Here is a 22,181-nt window from a genome sequence, read left to right as displayed (position 1 = left end):
GTGGCACATGGCTGTAGTCCCAGATACTCAGGAGGCTAAGGGGGTAGGATCATTTGGGCCCAGGAGTTTGAGGTAGCAGTGAGCTATGATGGCACCACTGCACTCTAGCCTAGGCAGCAACAGAGTGAGACCCTGTCTCAAAAAAAAAAAAAAAAAAAAAAAGGAATCTGTCTTAGTTTGTGCTGCTATAACAAAATACCTGAGACTGAATAATTTATAAGTAATAGAAATTTGTTTCTTACAGTTCTGGAGGCTAGAAGTCCAATATCAAGGCACCAGCAGTGTCTGATGATGGCTCGGGGTCTGCTTCCAAGATGGCACCTTGAATGCTGTGTCCTCATTTGGTGGAAGGAATAAAAGGGCAAAAGGGCCAAATGTTCTAGCTAGTTCCTTCAATCTCTTTTATAAGGCACTGATCCCATCCATGAGGGAGGAGCCCTCGAGACTTAATCACCTCCTAAAGGGCCCAGCTCTTAATACTGTTGCATTGGGCATTCAGTTTCAACATAAGAGTTTTGAAGGGACACATACATTCAAACAATAGCAGGGTCCTTGAACCGGCAACATCAGCATCACCTGGCAGCTTGTCAGAAATGCAGATTCTCAGGACCCCACTCCAGACCTACTGATCAGAACTTGGATTTTAATAAAATACCCAGTTTTTCTTGCACATTAAAGTTTGAGAAGCACTGGCTTACACTATGCCTTCAGATCCTGGGAGTTCTCTATAACCAGAGAAGGCCAGAGCTGGTCTAACTTCTTCATTGAATTAATGAAAAACTGAGATCCAGAGTGAGAAAAGAACTGGGTTTTCCAGGGTCACACAACCAGTTAGCGTAACTGGTATAGCATGGTTCATAATAGTATGTCATTAGTGTAATAAAGAATAATTCTCTGTAGCTAGCTGGAGAGGAAAACAATGCATTGCAAGCCACCCTGATTTTAAAGTCAACTCTGTGTGTGACATTTACAACCCAGGTGGCCCAAATTATTTCATGTCTCTGAGCCTCATATTCCTCTTTTGAGAAAATGGGACCAATAACACTAACTTGACAAAGATGTGAGAGTTAAGTGAAATAATATATGTGAAATCCTTACTATGGTCTGGATGCTTAGTATCTAGTAACTACCATCTGACCACCTGAGATGGGAGCAGAACCCAAACCTTCAAACTCCTACTTAGTATCTTTTCTCCTTATCAAGAATCTTAACCCAAGTCCTGCTGTAGGGCACAATTTCCAAACTTAAAGGAGTCTTTTGCCTCTGCAGGTAGAACAGCTCCTTCTATGTGCTCCCTCCGTACTTGGCTCTTTCTTCTCCTGTGGCACCAGACACAGCTACGATGGCTGGTTTCCTTGTCTGCCTTTCCCACTAGAGTGAGTGTTGCCTTAGAGCAGGGGCCTGTCTCTTACTGCTGTATCTCCAGAGCACATCATAGTAGAGGTGCCAGCAGCCGAAAGGAGTGAGGGATGGGGAAAGAGAAGGGAGAAAGGAAAGAAGGAGGGAAAGGGGGAGGGTGGGAGCTTGAAGATGCTGAGTGTTGGAAAGCAACCGTTTTACAGCATGATGGATTCATTCAAAGAAATAGCTTGACAGAACAAAATTCATCTTTTTATGACTGTGACAACACTAATACATTTATTTCCCTTCTGAAATTAACTTTCTAATATTAAGAAAGGTCAAAATGAACTGCAGCAAAATGAGACATTTTGTCATTTTTAACAAATTATACCAAAGCAGACTGTCAGATTAAAGGGGTCACCATTCTGAGGTCTAAACACTGGTGCTGATTGCATAATCAGAGCTAATGCTTGTCATTCTGCCCTTTCCCTGCCCACAAACCTCCAACTGTTGCCTTGGCCAAAACGATTCAACGCAAATATATCAGCAGTCAGGTATTCTGAGGCCTTTTAGACTCTGAGGACTTCTCTTTTCTTAATTCATTCCTTCCCCAAAGGGACTCTCTACACCAGTGAGACCCACCTGCTTCCTGCTATTCTCTTCCTACATGCCTTTGCTCCCATGATATCTTTTGTCCTAAGGGCACCCCTCCCACCACATGCCCATGGGGATTTCTCTGACCTACCCAATCCAGCACACTGGCTGGTGCCTTGTTCTTCAGGATTTCACTACTGTGGCCTCACATCTGCCACTATTGCTCTTCTGGCCTGGCATTGACCCTGACCATGGATTGGACCCTGAGTATCCTATTCCTCTGTCACATCTTGCTCTGCCCCTCCTGTCCGTCTCTTGGAGACATTTGGGAAAGGCATGGTGGTCTGAGAGGGGACCTTCTGCCTTGCTTCTTCCATTCCCCTCTTCCTTGATTTTTCAGTTTGTATGCTCAGCCCTGGGCCATTTGGAGGCAGAAGAACTAAAATTGAATCCTGACTCTGTCTCTTGAGAAAGTTACTTAATAACTTTAGGCTTTAGTTTCCCTATTTGTAAAACAAAACAATAATTCTTACCTTACAATGTTGCAGTAAAGGTCAAATGAAGGTATGCTCTGAAAACTATGTATCTCTGTGACAAATCAGTGAACATAGTTATGACAAGACCCATGTGCTAGCAATTCATCCCCAGGGCCTAGAGTGCATGTGCTCCAAGTCCCACGGAAATCACGGGGCCTGAGTTTGAGTCCCAGCTCTCACTGTGTGACCTTGGGCAAGCCATGTCCCTGCCCTAGGCTGAAGTGTTCTCTCTGTGTGTTCCCTCTATATGCAGGGTCAGTTAGGTGCACCTCTTCACTTCGTCCCACTCTGAAGTTTTCTGGCTCCACGTGGGGCAAAGTGAACTCTGAGACCCCAGAAGGCCAGAATTAAGTTATTAATGCAAAGTCAAAAGTGGCCAGGTTAGAAGCTGGGGATGTGTACCTCCTCAGGCTGTGACCACAATCTCTGGTTAAAAGGGAGACATCCTTAGGTCAAAACCTCTTGACTGCATTCATAGTAGCCAACCCCATTTCAAACCCCAGGCCCTAATTTCACTGGCATGTTCAACCTGTGGAGTTCATTCTGGACTTTTGAAACCAAAGTGTTCCTTACAGTGGTGGGGAGAGAAGTGGGGTGCCCAGGGCAATGGAATAAACCTGAGATGTCTGTTTATAAGGTCAATTTAACCTAAAGATAATGGGGGTAATTCTCAATTTTTGCTCTTAAAAGGTGTCATCATACTCAAGAAAAAGCTAAATCAATAGAATTCTCCCTTCCTAGGTTGGCCATTTACATGTCCTTTAAAGATAAAACAGGATACTGCTGAGAAATGCTGAGCCTCTGCCTGGCTTCTTTGCCCCTCGGGGAGTGTGCGCACGGGGTAATGGGCCTTAGAATTGGGCAGATCTGCCTTCTAGTTCAGGTTCTGCTATTGCCAGTTGTGTGACCTTGCAGGTTCTAACTGCTTTTCATTTGTTCCTTCATTCAACTGACATTTTACTGATATATTAGGCACTATGCTCTGTGCAAGGGAATGCAAAGATGTTGGAGACAGAGTTTTATCCCTCAAGGAGTTTACAGTTGAGTAAACAAGCACATAAACAGATCAGTTATGTTCTAATGTGAAATGATAAATACATGTACCAGGAGAGATTAGGTTCAGGGGGAGGGACATTCACTTTGAGCCTTAGTTTCCTTACCTGAGAAATGGGAGTGATAATGCCCATTTCAAAAGGCTATTACATGGACTAGATGAGATAATGCCTGGTACTTAAGGTAACCTCAATAAATATCAGCACCTACCCCCTTTTCCCCTGCAGGGTCCTGAAGAGCTGCTTTCATTTGCCCCATCCGTGCCAGAAGGTCCAGACAGTCACATAGCAAAGGTGTCTGTTAAAGAATATGCCTTAGCAGTTGCAGGATCTTTCAAGGTCATGGCGTGGAGCTAAACTCTAACAGGAAAGAAACTGTCCTCTTGTAACTAGGAGCCTGAGTAAGTCAACTCTCCGGACTGCTGAGTCTGCACAGGTGTTGCCAGGAGTTTTGGCCTTGACGTGCCCTCTAGGCAGCCAGGGAGAGCTGCTGTTCTGTAGAGGGTAGATTGATTGGCAGTAGCTGCCAATCAGTGTACAAACTCCGCCTCCAGCCTTCGGGAGCGAAGCCCCGCCCCAAGCCGCTCCAGGTACCTGAAATCGCCCTGGGCGCTCTGGAGGATCACATCCACTGATATTCATTTTAGAACCATCCGTGCTGTTGTCAGCCCTTAGGGATTATAGAGAGTTGCCCCCAACACACACGAGCACGCATACCAAACCGTAGGAATGAAGGCAATCCGCTTGCCCTCCCCAAGGTTAAACTGTAAAATCCACTCAGAATGGATTGGAACAGACAAACGCAGGAAACTCTGAGAAAGGCTCCTGGAATTGAGCTGATTGTAACCCAATTAAAGGGATTAGCACAGCTGAAGAAAGGCTCTGTCAACGAGGGGGTTGGGAGTGGTCGGAACAGCTGAGCTAAATGTTGGGACTTGCTCCCAGTCTGTCTTTTAAGACCTAGTTGCACCGCTATTAATATTTCAATAATCAGAGCTATAGCTGTTCTTAAAACGCTACAGTTTAAAGATGGTGATAATGTACTATTCTGAAGACTCCTTTGTGAAAATAACATTGAAATAGTAGCTGTTATACATTACTAGGTTTGAGCTTATAAGTGTAAACGCTAACATTTATTGAATGCTTGCAATTTACCAGCCTTACAAAATACCACACTATATAAGTGCTCAATGCTTTTTATGCAGTGTTGTTTTAATCCTCACAACACCTCTCGGAGGAAATGGTACTACCCCATTTCACAGATAAGGCCACAGAGGCTCAGAGTGATGAGGTGGCCCGTAGAGCCAGGATTGGAGGCTGGAGGCAATTTTTGACTCCAGAGTCCTTGCTCTTAATCCCTAGAAGATTACAGAGTTTCCCTCCGGTCCTTCTGGCTGGTGGGGCAGTGCTGAAAGTTCAAAGATTCAGCAGACTGACAAGGACCAATGGAGGAAGGAAGGGCAAAATCTGAGGTGTGGTCTAGGGAAGGGATGAGGAAATTCCCTATTATACTTACAAAGAGGATGAAGAGTTGAAAGACTTCCCAGAATGGAAGGAGAATATAGAAAGCCCTCTGGGATAGGAGTTTTCAACAGAGAGGAGTGGAGATACAATGAGTGGATGGATGAAAGGATAGAAGGATGGCTAGATAGACAGATGGGTGAATAGATGAGTATTGATCCCAGTCTTCTTCTATGATGGGGCTGGTTTCATGAGGCTCTTACACTTTTATGATTGACCTAGAACCAAGCAACTGACTCTGATGAGTTCTATTTTATAAATAAAATAAGGCCCCTCCTCATATCTGGGCGGTCCCTTCCTCCTTCCATAATTTCTCTTCTAGTTATAAATTTAGCATATACTTGTGGAAAATTGTTGGGAAATATAAAAAAGCAGGGGGAAAAAAGAACACCTTAGTACCCAGAAATATCACTGCTAACAGCTAGTTTACATCCATTCTTTTTGTGTGTGTTTTCAACTTAGTTGTTATATATGTCTTAACATATAATATATATGCAACTTTGTCTTCTGCTTTTTTTCATTTAAAATTATAGCATAAGCATTTCTACAATAATATAAACTCTTCATAAACATCCATTATATGAATGTATCATGATTCACTTAATCAGTTTCCCACTGCTAGGCATTTAGATTTTTCTCGGTTTTTCACTATTTATAAATAATGATTCTGTGGACTTTTTTTTGCATAAATCCTTATTTGTACTTCAGATTGTTTTTTTAGTCTAGCTTTCTAGTACTGCAATTGCTGGCTCAAAAATACAAACACAACAGTATATTTTAAATCCCAGAAACTCATAGTAACATTTCTTTCCCTCTCTTTTCTGAATTCTGTGTCTTTCTGTCCCCTGAAGTGTAGTGCTTCATGGCTTCCTGGATCAAGCCCGAGCTTCCTGGGGTGGCCCGCAGGGCACTGTATGCCTGGCCTTTGCCACCCAGCCTTGCCTCCTGCCCTTTCTGCGCATGCTCCCCTTGGTCCAGCAAACCAAACTCCTTGTAATTCCCTGCGAATACTCACCTGCCTAGTACCTGCGTCCTCACACACACTTTCCTCCCCACCTGTAATGCTTCCCCTAGTCTTTGTTTAAACAACTCCTACTCTTGCTTTAAAACTTATCTCAGAGGTTACTGCCCCCAAGAAGCCTTGCCTGACCTGAGTCCGGTTCAGATGACCCTGCTTTTACCCACATGGCACTCAGAGCCTTTGTCTATCTTAACCCTCACCACCCTGTGCTATAATCATTGTTTTACGTGTCTGGAGCTCCAGACCAGGGGTTTACAACTTTTTATGTCCAAGGAATCTTTTATTCAAATATATTCCTTATGCTAATAACAGTGACCAATTTTTGAGAATATATGTGCCTGGACAGTGCCTTAAGCAAGTTGCATGCTTCACTTCATTTCATCCTCACAGCAACTTCTGACAAACAAGGAAACTGAAGCTTATAAAGCTTAAGAGAGCAAAGCTATTGAGTGTTGAACTGAGATTTAAACCCAGGCCTGAGCCTGAGCTCTTAACCACCAATTGATACTGTTCTGGTTAAAATGGAGAGGAGCCCCATGTGAGGGGGTTCCTCGGACCACTTGCAATTTTTTCAAAAACCGTGTGAAAATCACTGCTCTAGTTTAGATCATCAGCTCCTTGAGGGGAGGGGCTGTTTCTCATTTGTCTTTGTCTTCCAGTGCTCTGTGCCTGCACCCAAGAAATGTTTGTGGAATGGGTAAATGAATGGCTTTTTTCTTTTGAAGATTACTGCACAGGGAAGATTATCTGTATCCTTGAAGTGAAAGCAAGGAATGGAAGCCAGAATGATTTGCTGAGTGGGAGAGCGTCATGCTCATTGGCCAGAAGGTCAGGCCGTGCCCAGACTGATAAGACTTCTCAAGGCCAGACACTTGGGACCAGTACAGGGCTTTGGAGATGGGCATTAGTACTTAGGAGAACAGGGGTTATTTCCTAATAAAAGGTTAAACAGTTCAGTTCTTGCTGGAAGCAGTGATTAGTCTAGTCCCTTTCATCAGAATTCAGCTCTTTCCAACACGGTAAATAATGGACTAATTAGGCATCTGGCTTACTTGATTTCCCATGGCTAAGGCCAATTTCTGAAGTGCAATATGCTATTTGATGTACCAGCATGAATTCTTCCTAGGCTCGAGAGCCTCCCAACAGCAACAACCAAAAATAACTCTTGGAAAAGTTCCACACATGTTGAACACAAAACACCCTAAAACGTAACCTTTATCTGTTATAGGACGCTCAGCTGAGTCCCTAATGGGGTCGCAGGCTGTATGCAGATCCCAGCCTGCTCAGACAGGGGCACAGAAGGAGTATACGGGAGGGATGAGAAATGGTTGGTGGGGGGTGGTTATCTGGAGAAGGTCCTGGCAGAAATGACCTGGACGGAAACTGGAGTGGTTAGGTAATTGATCGGAGGTTATTCTAGGAGTGTCAGGCTGCCCACAGAGACTCCTTTTTAGCTCATTGTGGCCTGGATAATTGGGTGACCATGGGATAGGGAACATGAGGAGAAGCTTGGTCTGACTTCGAAGCCAGGGTAAATGAAATAGATGTTGGTAGCAGGCAGGGAGTGAGGAGAAAGATTTTAGAATCTGTGGGCTTGTGACGGAGATCCTTTGCGCCTGAATTCTAATGCTCCAGAATGTCCAAATTTGTGAGCCTGAGAAAAGGTTTCTTAAGATGGGAGCTCTTTGTGACAGGAGATCAGCAGGGGCAAAAATGACATGGAGAAGATAAGTTAATGGAAATGCAATGCAGTGAGTGAGAATCACGGAGATGTGAAAGTCGGGGGTGCAAAGGGTTCCTCCAGGATGTCTCAGTGCCATCTTGCTGGGGAACCATGGGTCAGATGAGTGAGCTACCGAGATTTCCCCAAAACCTCATCTAGTACCTAAGTGTTGCACTCTGTCAGATGATCGAGAAACGAGATGAAAAAGACACAACTTAGATCTCTGACAAGCAGAGAGGAAAACCATCACTAAAACACTGCAGGACGTGCACTTTAACCAAGGGCTGTATCCAGCTCTGGAGGAGGCCTGTGGCAATCCGAACAACTACCCTTCTAGAGAGGCTGCATGTTAATCAATCAGCTGCTCAGGTGAGTCTCTCTGAGCTACCAGTGAGCCTTCAGCCCTGCCCAGGGCAGCAGGGAGGTGAAGGCAGATCCTTTGTGCTAGAAGGGTTTGCAGAAGAACAAAGAAATGAGGGCGCACTGTGGGACAAAGTGTGTGGGGGAAACTTGGAGAAGATGGGCTTGGAGGTGGGATCTGAAGAATGTGGAACATTTTGAGAGTGTCTCTTGGCTTGGAACAGAACACTTTTTCTCTTTACTCAGCAAATTCCTATCCGTTTTTCAGAACCCTGTTCAGATGTTAAGCCCAGGTTTTAATGAATGGTTTTCTTCTTTCCTGCCTGCCTTTCTTCTCTCTGTCACTGCACACATTCTGAGGGCCTGTGCTCTGCACTGGGTGTTGGGGAGCCCAAGCCCTCAGTGGGCTTGCAGGCTGTGACGGAGCGTGGGAGCTGAGGCCATGGGAACAGTGAGGTAAGTGACGTGATAGCCAGACACATAAAGTAATAACAGCTGCGTGTCTGACGTAGCAACTATTAACGGTTATTTATGCGCATAGTATCTAGTCCTGACAGAAATCCAAGGAGAGTGGCCTTGTCATGTTGACATGTGCAGACTGCAGCCAGCTGCTAGAGGGATCCATGCACTCCCCACCCCCACCACAGAGCACACACTTAGCTCTGCTCAAATATCTTCCCACCCCTACCAACATGGCCCAGGGAATCAGTAAATAGCCACTGGGAGGAAAGGTTCAATATGGGAACCCAATTTATAGATAGGAAAATTGAGGCATAGGGAGTTTAATGGAACTGACTCAAAGAGAACCTTCTAGAAACTTTGCTGATCTCCATGCATATGAAAAAATATGTATCTAGTGAGTCACTGAGAGGTATCCAGAATCTTTCAGGATGAAAAGATGTTAGAAAAATTGAAGGGACCAACCAACTTGACAAGAATATTGCTCTGAAGCAAGAGATCCATCTCTCTACCCTGTTTTCTGCCAGAGTCAAAGTTAAAATCTGGGGAGTTAGAAAAACCATGTCTTTTATCACAGGTGGGAGAAGCTGCCCTTTAGAAAAATAATGATTTCTCTTAAAATTCCTTAAAGTTTCATAAAGCGTCTCAAACTGTTGTAGGAAAAACTGTAAAAATTTCATGAACTCAAAGCACCCATGTTCTCAGAGCCCTCTGTACAATATTACATTTACTTCAAGTCTTTATTCCCGTATTGAACCTTTTCCCTCGGTGGCTTATTTACTGATTTCCTGGGCCGTGTTGGTAGGGGTGGGAAGATAATGGAGCAGACCTAAGTGGTGCTCTGTGGTGGTTGGTGGAGGGGTGCATGGATCCCTCGTGAAACCTCTAGCAGCGGGCTGCAGCCTGCACATGTCAAAGGACAGTCCTCTCCACCCTACGCCAGGGCAATAATCCTTCCTCACCTTCACAAAACACTTTACATTCACAGGCACAGGAGGATCTTGCTCTACAGCTGGTGAGGTAGGCCGGCCAGGGATTGTTCTTCCCTTTTAGCAGATGGGCATACTGAGGCTTTGGAAACTGACATTCACGGAGTATCTGCTTTGTGCTAAGCACCTTCACAGGCTGTCCTTCTCTGGCAGCAGCCAGGATTTTGTGTCTTGTGGAAATCATGCCCATCAGTGGGTCATGCACTATACCCAGCAGACAACTCCGAGATGGAGCAGACTGTCGAGGGGCCCTTCGGAGACCGTCCTGCAACCCCTACAATGTATAGACAAGGTGTACGTGTGTGTGGGGGGGGGGGCGGGGATTAAAGGCCCGGACAGGGAAAAAGACTTGCCTAAGAGCTCCAAGCAAATGAGTGGTTCAGCCACTCGGGCAGAGGAGTCGGTGCTCCCAGCCTCTCTTGCTGCTGCACACACAAAAAAGCTCGCACACTTTTAGCTGCCTGCAGGGAACCTCTGGGATAACAAAGTCATAGACACGGGGATGGAACAACGGTTTGGGGACCCACAGTCCAGTTTCCAGAGGTTCCAAAGGCCTCAGTGTGACAGTCTGCAAATGCCCTAGGGATGTGATTTTCAACAAGGGGGGTGCTGCCTCTTCCTAGGGGTGATAAACATCCTGCCTTAGGGAGTAAAGAATTATCTCACCCAAAATGCCACGGCTGTGGCCTCCTGTTGTCCTAGTTTACCTCTGAGTGCGTATGTGGGGTAGGTGAGGGTATCCTCTACTTCTTACCCTCCCCCAACGATGTTTACCCCTTCCACAGCAGGGCGCTCCTCCCAGCCCATGGACCTGAAACACGGTCAGGTGTGAACATGCAGGTGCCCCTGGGTTCTAGTGAGGTTCTAGTTCTTGCCATCTCAGGGCCTTCTAGGCTGGGGACACAGTGAAATCCCTGCTCAGCCTAAGAACAGACCTCATGGACCACTTCCTTCCATCTTAATTAAATGGTGACACCGTGCCTGGCTGTGTGTGTGTGTACATATCCTTTGTGTGATTACGTATCGCTATGTACTTGTCTCTGTGTCTGTTTTTTATTTACTATGTTTATGCTTTTATGTGTGTGTATTTTCTGTTTATGTCTATGTGAATGCATGTATTTTCTGCATATTTCTAGGTTGCATGTGCATTTGGTGGGTCGGGGTGAATGAGTGCTGGTTCTGTGTGCGCTATTTGACCATGTCAGCAACTGCTCTGTTTGTCAAGTAAATGTGTTATAATTTATTTATTTATTTGACAGAAAGAGAGCAGCTTATCTTGAGGACTACAGGAGGTAAGGAAAGAGAAAAAAAAAAAAACAACCCAGCCCTGTGTTGCTCTATTTTAAAAGCTGCTCCGTGTTGTTATGGCAGCTAATTTTCCTTAAATGATTTAAGGAAACGGATCTGTCTAAAAGAGCTGCAGCCAAGTTGTTATAGCAACACAGGCAGCAGCTGAGGAGGGCCTGTCTCCTCTAGGAAAAGAGGGAAATCACCTCAGAGCGCAGGAACCTCTCCAAAAAGCAACCCTTGCTTGGGTTCTGAGGGACTCCGGGGGTAAAGGAAAGGGCTGGAGGAAACCCCCTCCCCTTCCCAGTCAGATCCTGGGGATTCTGCTTGAGTTCAGATCCCGTCATCCTTCACCCAGACTCTTACAACAGGCACCTAACTGGTCTCTCTTCTTCCTTCTTAGTCTCCCCTCCTTTGGGCCACTCTCCACACTGCAGCCTTAGCGATTTTCTACAGCATATATTCTTTATTCATCTGTTCATTCACATCATTCAACATAATATTCTCCGCAATGCCGTGCTCTGTGCTAGGTCCTGGGGCTGCAGAAATGAATAGGGTATGTCCTTGAACAGCATGTCAGGGAACGTTGGCCTTTATCCGAGAAGTAATGGGGAGACGCTGAAAAGTTTTAAAGCAGGAAAGAGACCCAGGTGGACATAAATTTTAGAATGACTCCAAGGTTTCTAGATTGAGGAAGTGAATGGCTGGAAATACTTTCCATCGATCGCTCCCTCCCTTGCTCCGTGTTTGAGGACTCTCCTCTGACTGCTCGGATTCTTAAGATTGAGAGAGGGTATGTGCTGGAATATTCCCAACAAACAGCGTTTTGTTCCATTGCCTTGATTTTTTTTTCAAGTCATGATAGTTAACTAAATTAAAAATCAATTTAAAAGAGGGCCTGAGACTTTGATTTTAGTGAGAAGAGAGCATTGGCCATCGGAAGAAGCCAAACTCGTTGGCCCAGTGTTTCAGCCCTTCCATGAGTGTCCTCAGCCTGCCCCTCAAGTGCCTCTTGCAGCTCCCTGCTATAAACCCTGCACACCAGCCCCAGCTGCTGAGCTCTCCCACCCCCATTCCATTGCCCAGCTTTTCCTGGAATGCCTCCTCCCTTTCCCTGTAGCCTCCCTCTTCTCCAAACCATAGCCTCTCCACCTGATGAAGTACTACCCATTCCTAAAGGCTCAGTCCAAATGCAAATTCCTTAAAAAAGCTTCCTTGGATCCCTCACCCCCACTCCCACTTTGGTTAACCTTCCCCAGACCCATATTTCCAAAGCACTGTGTATTTTCTTTGTCTTAGCACACATTCCTGACTACCTTGAGTTGAAATTTCATAAGGGTCTGGCCTTCCCATCAGATTGTAAGCTCCTCCTGCCCTGAGATCCTGTCGCATTAATTTCCGTGAACCTAGAGGTTACCCAAGGATCTTGCACATGGCAACATTGAGAAATGCATGATTCTTTCAGTTAACTAAGGATTTTAAAGTAAATGCTGCTTTTTTTACTTAGCTTATACCCAACACTTCTCTGGGTGTGCCTATGAGTACATAGTTAGATGCTATAAAATTGCAGATGGATGGTCCTGGGAAGCCCATCCACAAATGGGCTTAGCTTTTTAAGATCATAGCTTTTTAAATGAGTGTGAGAGGAGAACCCTGTCTGTGGCCTTGTGCATGAGTGACTCTGGTTGTGTGGCCAATTGTGTAATGGGAAGTCACTGTCATCCTCTATGGACAAAGCCAAACTCCACGTGTAGGGGGTGGGATCTCACTTGAAAGATGATGCCATTTCTGGTGCTAATTATCTAGGGAAGAGGGAGAGCTCTCAGACCCAAAATCAGAATAGGAAGGAGAGGGCTTGATGTAGAGCAGAGTTGGAGCTGACTGCCCTGGTCTTTACCACCACTGAGGATACTGAAATGTCTAAGCACAGCTCCTGAACAAGAAGTGGATGGATGGTGGGGACAGGCTAAGGACTGGGAAGACAAGGGGTCTGGGATCCGGGAGAGCCCTTGATGGCCACAGAGAGCTCATTTCACTGCTGGGTAAATGGGGAGGCACTGAGCCCAGGGATGGAACCAGTTGGTGAAGATGATCAGAAACCTGTGTCATGGGAATGACAGTAGGTGACGCCATTTCAGGTTCTATCCCTGGGAGTTTTGGAAAATCTCAGTGGGTTGCAGGGAAAGCCAGGAGAGGGTTTCTGTCACCAAACCAGAGCCTCCATTAAAGGAGGGCACAGAGATGATGGGAGTGAAATCAGGGGACACTCTGAGGGAGAGACGAGATTGGGGAGGGGTCTGTGTTTCGTTGCTCCTTTCATCAGGAAAGCCTTCTAAAACCAAGTCACAGAGGCTCTAGGTTTGCCTCATCATTTGCTCAGCATTTACACTGAGCTCCCTGCTGGGCACTAGGGACCCTAAGGTGAATCAGCCAGACCCTCCCCCCAGGAAATGATCAATCACAACTGGTAAATAAAGGCCCCCCATCCACTGGGCGCTATCAGTGGAACATGAAACACTTTATGTCTCAGATCCAGTGTAGTCCTCTAGGTTAAGCACTTCTTTTTCAAGACTATCACTTAACATTCAATGTCCCCCAGAGGGCTTAAGGGTTTGGTGAGCTTTGAAGTCAATGCCATCACTAACACCAGGACAGCAGGCTCTTATTGCCAGGTTAGAAGCACACAGAGGGCTCATTCTGGGAGCCTTCCAGTGCAGGTTGGAAATACCACTTCTCAACTGCAAACTGAGCATGTCTAAATTGGGATGCATCACTTGACCCCACACTTACTGTGTGTCCTGGGTTCCCATCTCAGGAAGGGTGCCGCGCCCACTCTGCTGCCCAAGCCAACACCATGGGCAGCATGCAAGACTACTTCTCCCACCAGCCACGGTCACCAAGTCCCTCATGTCTCGCTTCTTATTATCTTTAGACTCCTCCTCCTCCTTTTGAACCCCATAGTAGCAGACTCTAACTGTCTCCCAGCCTCTGGCCTGGTACCTCCAAATCCATTCTCCTAACAGGCACCAGAGGGATCTTTCCGAAATATGAACCTGATTCTGTAACTTCCCTGCTTATAATCCTTCAGTGGTTCCCGATTCCCATGAAAATAAAGTCCAGATTGCTCCCTGTCTCATAACTCCCCCTTCGCCCTTCTGTCTGCCCCAGCACCAGCCACAGTGGATGACTTTCAGTCTGCTGAGTGTGACTCCCTCTCGAGGCAGACACACATGCTGTTTCCTCTGCCTGAATTTTCCCCTCTGCCCCAAGTATCCCCCAGGTATCAGCTCAGGTGTTGCCTCCTGGGTTGGACTCCCACCCCCTGTGTCTCCCTGTATAAATGCACCTAGAATTACTGTCCGCAATGCCTGTTTCCACCGGGCTGTGAACTCCTTAGAGGCGGGCACTGGCACCCAGCACAGGGCCTGAAGGAGTTCAGTGAGGAAGCACACTCAGATGGTGGAGGGTCTTGCTGAACCTCTGAAGGAGTGAGGCTGTGAGCATTTAGAAACAAGTCCAGAAGTTGTCCTGGCAGTTCAGATAGCCTGGAGTTGAATGATTAAGGTTATGTATGCGACACTAAAGGTCAAGAGTAGAAATGCATTTAAAGCTATCAGGGCAGACGCCTCAGGGCACTTCAGTGTTTGCAGCTGGGCACAATGATGCCTGAAGTCAAATGTGAATTTGAATCAAATCCAGATAACGTTTGTTGAGGGTCTGCTACACACCAGTACTGTGCTAGGTGCTTTCACATCACTTTTAACTCGAGAGATCATATAATTTATCATCCAAACCAGGACACTTTTCAGAGTGAAAGGGGGCACTGTTAGAAAATAGTTAAGAACAAAAGGAGTAAACCAGAACTGCCCCAGGAAAACCAAGACTTATGACCACTCTACCTGTAAGTCACACTTTATGCTTTTGTTTTTGATAACCCTTGACACATTTTATAATCTATATTTATCAGTATTTACCTGTTTAAAGCCTATTTTCCCACTATATTGCAAGTGTTAGGGTTTTGTTTACTATTAGAACTGCAGTGCCTAGTAGACATAAACCAGGTATATAAATAAATATTAATATTCGTGGAAAAAAAAAGGAAGGAAAAATGGAGTAAGAGATTAGACGTGGAAAGAGGGAGGAGGGAAGAGAGGAAGAGACGGAGGGAGCTGGGATCCTATTCCAGGTGAGCAGGACTCCTATATTAGTACCCTAAGCCCTTGCTTGGGGCAATAAAGAAGTAGACTTTCAGGAAGAAAATGGCTTTCACAACTAGTTCATCACCCAAGGTGTACTTGTTAAGATCCAATCATCTGATGATCAATCTGTTCATGGCACAATAATTTCCTAATATCTCTGTAACTCAGTCTTGCCTGATAATGTGTTTTGCAACATGAACGAGTGCTCAGCTCTTTGTGCATAAATCAATAACTTCTACTTGATCATGGCAATGGCAGGCTAACCCCCTTCCCCTGTGTTCCTCCCCAGCCACACACCCATCACCGTCCAGTTCTCCCTTTAGGAATTCATCTAAAACACCACTTTGTTCAAGAGCTCCCACTCTGTCACTCCTCCTGGTCCAGTGTCTATTCTTTTACCATGGGCCATTGTTCTCTCTGAGAATTACTGTTTCGAATCTGTAAAAACCATATTATATTTGGCACAATGGGATTTTTCATGTTGAATCCAATTCAACTCAACAGTTATTGAATATCTATTGTCGATCAGATCAGAAAAAATGTAGGAGCTTGTTCTCTTTGAGGAGGTAGCAGAAGAAGGCATTACAATTCTATCGGGGAAATTGTAGTTAACACAGAAGCCTGGGAGGGCAGAACTCAGTGGACTACAGATACTTATCTAGAACATCGGAAGCAGCTTCTCTCTGCAGGGAAAGCTGATCAGAATGGTATTGAGAGTTCAGGGTAGTAAAGGGAATTGGTGAGCACAGTTAACACCTTGTTTTGTAGACAAAGAAGGATGAGCTGGAGAAGGAGGCAAATATCCTAAAGCTAAGGCTATGCAAGCGCTGACACGGGAGGTGGACCATGAAAGGGCCTAGGAAAGCAAGAGCAACATAGGAGGATCGAGATGACGGTTGATTTCACAAGTTTCGCAACCAAGATCACTACATTGCACCCAAGGATTTACTTTCTCATTAATCCTCGCTCTAATATGTGAATTTGTTTTTAAGCACACATTTCTGTCTGATCGATATATATGTTGCTGTTTAATCTGGGATATTTTTATTAGCATCTTCAATGAGGGAAAGTAGAATGAGTTACACTGGTGCATCTCTGAAGCACCCCAACTCTGTGAACTTTGCTGTCTTAGAAATCACCATCTGTCACCTGACAGCAGTCAAGGGGTCATAAAATCAGTCGTCAGAGTTGGAAGGGGCTCAGGTGTGATTTCACTAGAATGTCTTTCAGACAGTTGATTTTTCTCTCTGCACCATTTTTGACTAAAAGTTGAACACTTTTAGTAAGGCAAAGCTCATAGCTCACACACCCCCTCATCCTCAGGCAGCTCTAATTTTTAAAAAGTTCTATTTCTCTATAGGCCCTACCTCTTCCCATGTCACCTACCTGGATAAAGGTTTGTCCTGCCCTTTCTCTGATAGCTTTGCAGAGATAGAATGATTGTGGTTGGCCTCCTTTCTCTAAGCTATGAAACCCCACTGTCTCCTCCTATTTCTTACAGACAAGAACCTGCCCTTCTGAGCAAACTTGGTGTGGATGCCTGTTGTTCTGTCTGCCTATTTCCCCCTCTTCCTTCTGAAGCAGCAGGCCTTCTTCTCTAGGAACATCTTCCACTCCAGCCCCAACTCCATGTGGTTCCAGTGAGGCTGCCCTATCCTCACATCTCCTTTCCTCTTGGGCCACAGTTGAAGTCCTAAGACGTGGACATGTCCTCCAAACTAGGGCAATCACAATCCTTTTGGAATTGGAGCTAGAAACTGAGGGCAGGTCATTGTAATGGTGAGAGCCTCTGGATGTGACATATGGCGGTCATGTTCCTGACACGTGGAGATGACCAGTCTACAGTCCTCAGTTATATGACATACCCCCAGTATTCTAACAAATTCTCTATTTTGCTTACGCTAGTTCAAGTTGTATTTCTTTAACTTGTAACTGAAGAGGATTTACAAATATGGATATGCTCCGATATATTTCCTTCATCCCATGAGACCACCACAACTGAACCCAATGTTTGTGATGAGTGGGGAGAAAAGAGGGATTGGGAGAAGGTACTTGGGTCTATCAGGCCAGGGACGAGCAGGCCTAGTGCCTCCCTGGTTTTGACCATGTATCACTAATTTGCAGCTCCTAGTGGGCCTTCCCAGTACACAACTTCCCTTTCCCAGATCAAGCCATAGGCCAGCAGCTGAGGGCATCCAGGTACTTACCGGGTCATTGTACATCTGGATGATGAGCTGTTTCACCCCATGCAGGGTAGGATGGGCCCATGGAGAGGGATCCAGCCAGTGACGATTCAGGTCAAACCCCATCAGAGAACACCTAGGCAGTACCCAAAATAAAAGTCAGTACAGATAGGACAAGCTGAGCTTTTCCCTTCTCAAAATACAGTTGGGAATAGGAGCAGTGATTATGCCACTTACCTAGCATTTACTGTTTTCCAGAGCAGTTCTTAGCACTTTACATGTATTAATTCATTCAGTGCTATCGACAGCCCTATGAGGTCACTGCTATTATAATCCCCACTTTACAGAAGAAGAAACTGAGTCACAGAGAGGGTCAAAAGTATTTTTGTGGCGCAGTCTCACTGCAGCGTCTGCAGACACATGACCCACAGACACACGCACATCTACACAGTGCGGCTGACAGAAACGCTCAGGTCAAAACCACTATTCTTCTTTCACTCACATCTACAGCTAATCTGTTGTCTCGACCGTCAAAATAGATTCAGAACCCAACACCTTGTTACCGCTTCCACTGCTGTCATTCTGAGCTTGGACCAAGGTCCGGAGTATTGTAATCATCTCTTACTGGGTCTCCTTGCTTCCATTCTCACCTCCTCCCGCTCCACCTCCCATCCCCCCAGGTTCCACATAATAGCCAGGGTGCTTCTCTTAAAACATAAGTCAGATCGTGTCCCTCCTCTGGTCAAATGATTGCCTGTTATAGGTAGCATAAAAGCCTCAGTCCTTAAAACAGGCTGTAAGCCCCAGGGTGGTCTGCCAGGTTAACCTCCCTGACCTCAGCTCCTACCACCATCCCTCTTCCTTCTCTGTGCCAGATGCTGGTCTCTTCACTGTTCCTCTAATACACCAGATGCTTCCTGCCTTGGGGACTTTGCACAGATTATTCCTTCTGCCTGAAATCCTTTCCCCCCAGATATCTGAATGACTAATTCTCTCACTTATTTCAAATCTTTGCTGAAATGTCACCTGCTTAGTGACACTCACCCTGACTACCTTCTCTATACTCTCCCTTGAGCACCTTAGATAACTTCACTAGGGCAAGAGTAATGGTGACCTCTGCTTCTCTTCCTCTCCCTCTTCCTCCAGATCTGTTGAAAGTCCTGCTTGTGCTTGAGAAGGGACTCTTCCTCCTTGGCTCTGTCCCCAGGCCTCCATCCCCTGAGTCCCCTCCAGGCCAGCCCAGGCTGAGGTACAACTTCCAGAAATGCTTCACTTGCTCACACTTCAAACAACCACTCTGCTTCTCTCCAACCTATCCTATTCCTATCGCGAGAGTCAGTCCTCCACACAGATATGACTATCTTGCTTTCTTGATTGAGATTCTTCTATGACTGTCCATTGCCTATAGAATAAAATTCTGTTCTTTGCAGATTTTAGCCAGATTCAAAACTGATGGTAGCCATGTTGCTCTCAACTCTTTCTATGCCCCAGATTGTCTCTTTTTTTCTCTATTCTTCTGTCCCACTATTTTAACCTCTTCATATCTTATCTTTCAAGCCCTTCTCCATTTCTTTAAGCAATGCAATTTAACCCCTTCTCAGCTATTAGTGCTTTCCTAAGTACTAATACTTTATCTAAGTTAATCCTGACAACAACCTCATGAGGCAGGGGCTATGAATATTCTCATTTTGCAGATGTGGGACAGAAGTAGAGAGAGGTTATAAACAGCTTGCTCAAGAAAAGAGGTGACATCAGGATTGGTGTCCAAGCAATGTGACAGCAGACTCCTAAGTCTATAACCCCTTTCCCTCATAATAATAGCTGTCATTTAGTATGCATTTGCTATGTGCCAGGAACCAGGTTAAAACCTTTCCATAGACTTTGGCACTTACATACAATAGCTATACATTCCTTTGTGAACTAAAAATAAGATTTTAAGCCCTCTGCTAACTGAACAGCCCACTCTCAGCCAAGGGGGGCCCAGAAACACCTTAAAACTGAGTTCCCAGCCATGACAGGATAGGAGAGATAAAGCACAATTACATGCATATGATTTTCCTTCATAAATATTCACGACTCCTATAGCTTGTTGAATATGCATGTTTGACTACCCTGCTTAGTATAAAACCTTATTCCCTTTTGTCTCTTCTTTGAAGCACATGTGCCTGGCTACTGGCCGGAGCTCTGCTTCCCAGCATGTTGGAATGGCCACCTGACAGGTTGCACCTTTTATGAGACATAAAGCTCTCATTTTTCCAAAGTATAAACATTGTTAATTTTTTTTTAGTTAACAAGTGGCAACCACAAAGGGACCCAGGGGGACCCCCAGTTTCCCTCAGTGTGGTTGGAGGTCAAACACCAACGTCTGCATGAGCCCACTGATAGCTCATTTGTCTCCCTTCCTCGCTGGGAGAAACTCAGGTAAGCTCTCCTGGATCCAAGATCTCCTGCTTTGAGGATGAAGATCTTGGAGACTTTATTTCTCTCCACCTCCTCCCTTGTTCTCCCCAGTTCTGGTTCCCTCCATTCCAGACCCCACAGGAATGTCTTTCTTAGCACTGGGGTTGTGGAGGCTACTCCAGTTTTCCTGGTTCCCTTCATTCTGGACCCCAGAGGGAATGTTTTGTAGGTCTTGGGTTTGGGAGGACCTAGCTGGATTCAGCTGGTCCATAAGGGTTTATGAGGATGTTCATGTTTCAGCACTTGGAGAGGTTGCTCTCATAAAGGTAAGCACAGCTATCAAAACTTCAGTTCTAGGAAAATGATCTCTGATCCAATGTCATCAGAGATGACATGCTTAAAAACTATAAAAAATTCTTGTAAATGTTTGAAATCTAACCTAAAATGATTTAAAGCTTTGCCGGGCACAATAAAATCTTAGGAGACCTCTAGTTTATCTGTAAACTCAATTAAAACAAAGAGGCTATCAAACCTTCCAAAACAATGAAGATAATGCTATAATTGGTGTTTCAAGTTTTCCAAATGGGATCAAAATTTTCTCACAGCCTCCCTTAATTATTTAAAGTTAAAAGAGACTCCAAAAAAAAAAAAAAAAAAAAAAAACCTGGCACATGCGAAATATTTAGAATCAACTATTTCCTTTTTTTTTTTTTAACCTCTCCTTCCATCTTGGGTCCTAAACAATTATTTTCTTTCTCAATTAGTTTTTTTTTTTTAATTGCCCCAAATATTGACCTTGGTTTTTTGTCTTCTGTTTAAAAACTCCACTATAATACCTGCTCCTGGAATGGAACATAGCTGCCTAACGAAACTGATTTATTCACAGAACTAAGAAATTAACTAAAGAAGATATGGGGTGATATGTTCACATTTTGTGGTTTTTTTTTTCCCCTTCTTATCCCAGTTTTCTTTCTTTCTCTCTCACTCTTTTGTCCATCTCTAACAACCTCTAACCCAAATTTATCCAAAACTATCAGTTTGGCTTTTAACATGTGAACTTTTAGCTTCAAAATAGACTAAGGAGATTAAAAATGTTTTGCCCCGAGGTGTATTTCTTTAACATATTTTAAAATAACTGCTACAAAACTGTCTTTTATGAGAAAAAATATACATATACAGCCAGAACTACCTTTTCCTGATCCAAAGAAAAAATGTAAGAGTCGCTACTTCTAAAGGTCTGAGAAGAAACATTTGCCATCCATTCTCTCTGCGGGCTGTCACCCATAAGGCTTCATGTGCTTAACAAGGACACCTTCTGTGAACTAGTCAAACCTTTTCTCCTCTCTCTCTCTCCTCCCCAAAACCTATTTTTCTGCTTTTCAACCTTTAGTTTCCTGTCTTCTTCCACCTATGGGAGACACATAAGGCTTTTTGTTTATAAAGGGCTCAGACATGTGAAAAAATATATATATATTTTTTACTTGTTCCATTCTCAATGACAAACTCATATTTTTAGTTTTGAGCCCTTAGATTCTGGTATCTGGATAGGTGGCCATGGTGGGGCCTGGAGACATGTTCTCAGTGCCTAGACCAACAGCTGCAAGATACAACCAAGCCGGATAAGGCCCCTTCTTCCCTTCTCCAGCTTTGCTTCCTGGCTTTTCCAGGAGGGATCGGATCCTCCAGGAATCTTGTGTTTTGTACTCAACAGTACACCTGGTATGTAAATTGAGGATACAGGCTCTGCCCTTCCTAGCCATCTTGGATGCCACGTGGCTACTTAAGACCTCAGGTGACTGAGGAGGATATTGGAGATGATATCTGTGTTATAATTTCAAAATTCTTTTCAGTAATTTAAAATCTTAAAGTCATATTATGTTGAATTAAAAATGATCATAAAACATCTGAGTTTGGCCAGGTGTGGTGGCTCATGCCTGTAATCCTAGCACTCTGGGAGGCCAAGGTGGGAGAATCGCTTGAGGTCAGGAGTTCGAGAGCAGCCTGAGCAAGAGCGAGACATCGTCTCTACTAAAAAAATAGAAAGAAATTATCTGGACAACTGGTAGTGCATGCCTATAGTCCCAGCTACTCAGGAGGCTGAGGCAGGAGGATCACTGGAGCCCAGGAGTTTGAGGTTGCTGTGAGCTAGGCTGACGCCATGGCACTCTAGCCCGGGCAACAGAGTGAGACTCTGTCTCAAAAAACAAACAAACAAACAAAAAATCTGAGTTATTTATAAGTAAGTTAGAATACTAAACATTAATTGTTGGACATACATTTGAGTTTGTATACTTTGACATCTTATTTTTATATGACATAGAAAACTAAAGATATTTAGATATGCTAATAAAAATCGGGAACCGATAACTGCTCAAAGTTACTTTAACTTCCTGTATTTTTTTTTACCAAAATAAGGGTTACTAAGAGTTAATTAATTACATATAATTAATATATGTAATTAAAACTAGTAGGTATAAGAGAAACAATTCTATATACAAAATATAAAAAAAAATTGG

General features: G+C 44.6%; 1 protein-coding gene across 1 annotated transcript in view; it reads right to left on the bottom strand.

Moving 5' to 3' along the window:
• Positions 1-22,181, bottom strand: part of AGBL4 (AGBL carboxypeptidase 4) — a 1,191,358-nt gene that overhangs the window by 71,461 nt on the left and 1,097,716 nt on the right. Inside the window, 1 exon segment of the mRNA XM_045546549.1 lies at positions 17,290-17,401. Coding sequence (XP_045402505.1) covers positions 17,290-17,401 — 112 coding nt within the window.

This window comes from Lemur catta, chromosome 3 (genome assembly GCF_020740605.2).
Source record: "Lemur catta isolate mLemCat1 chromosome 3, mLemCat1.pri, whole genome shotgun sequence".
Lineage (NCBI taxonomy): Eukaryota > Metazoa > Chordata > Mammalia > Primates > Lemuridae > Lemur > Lemur catta.
Note: the sequence above shows the minus strand (reverse complement) of the source record. Positions and strands in the feature narration are given on the sequence as shown.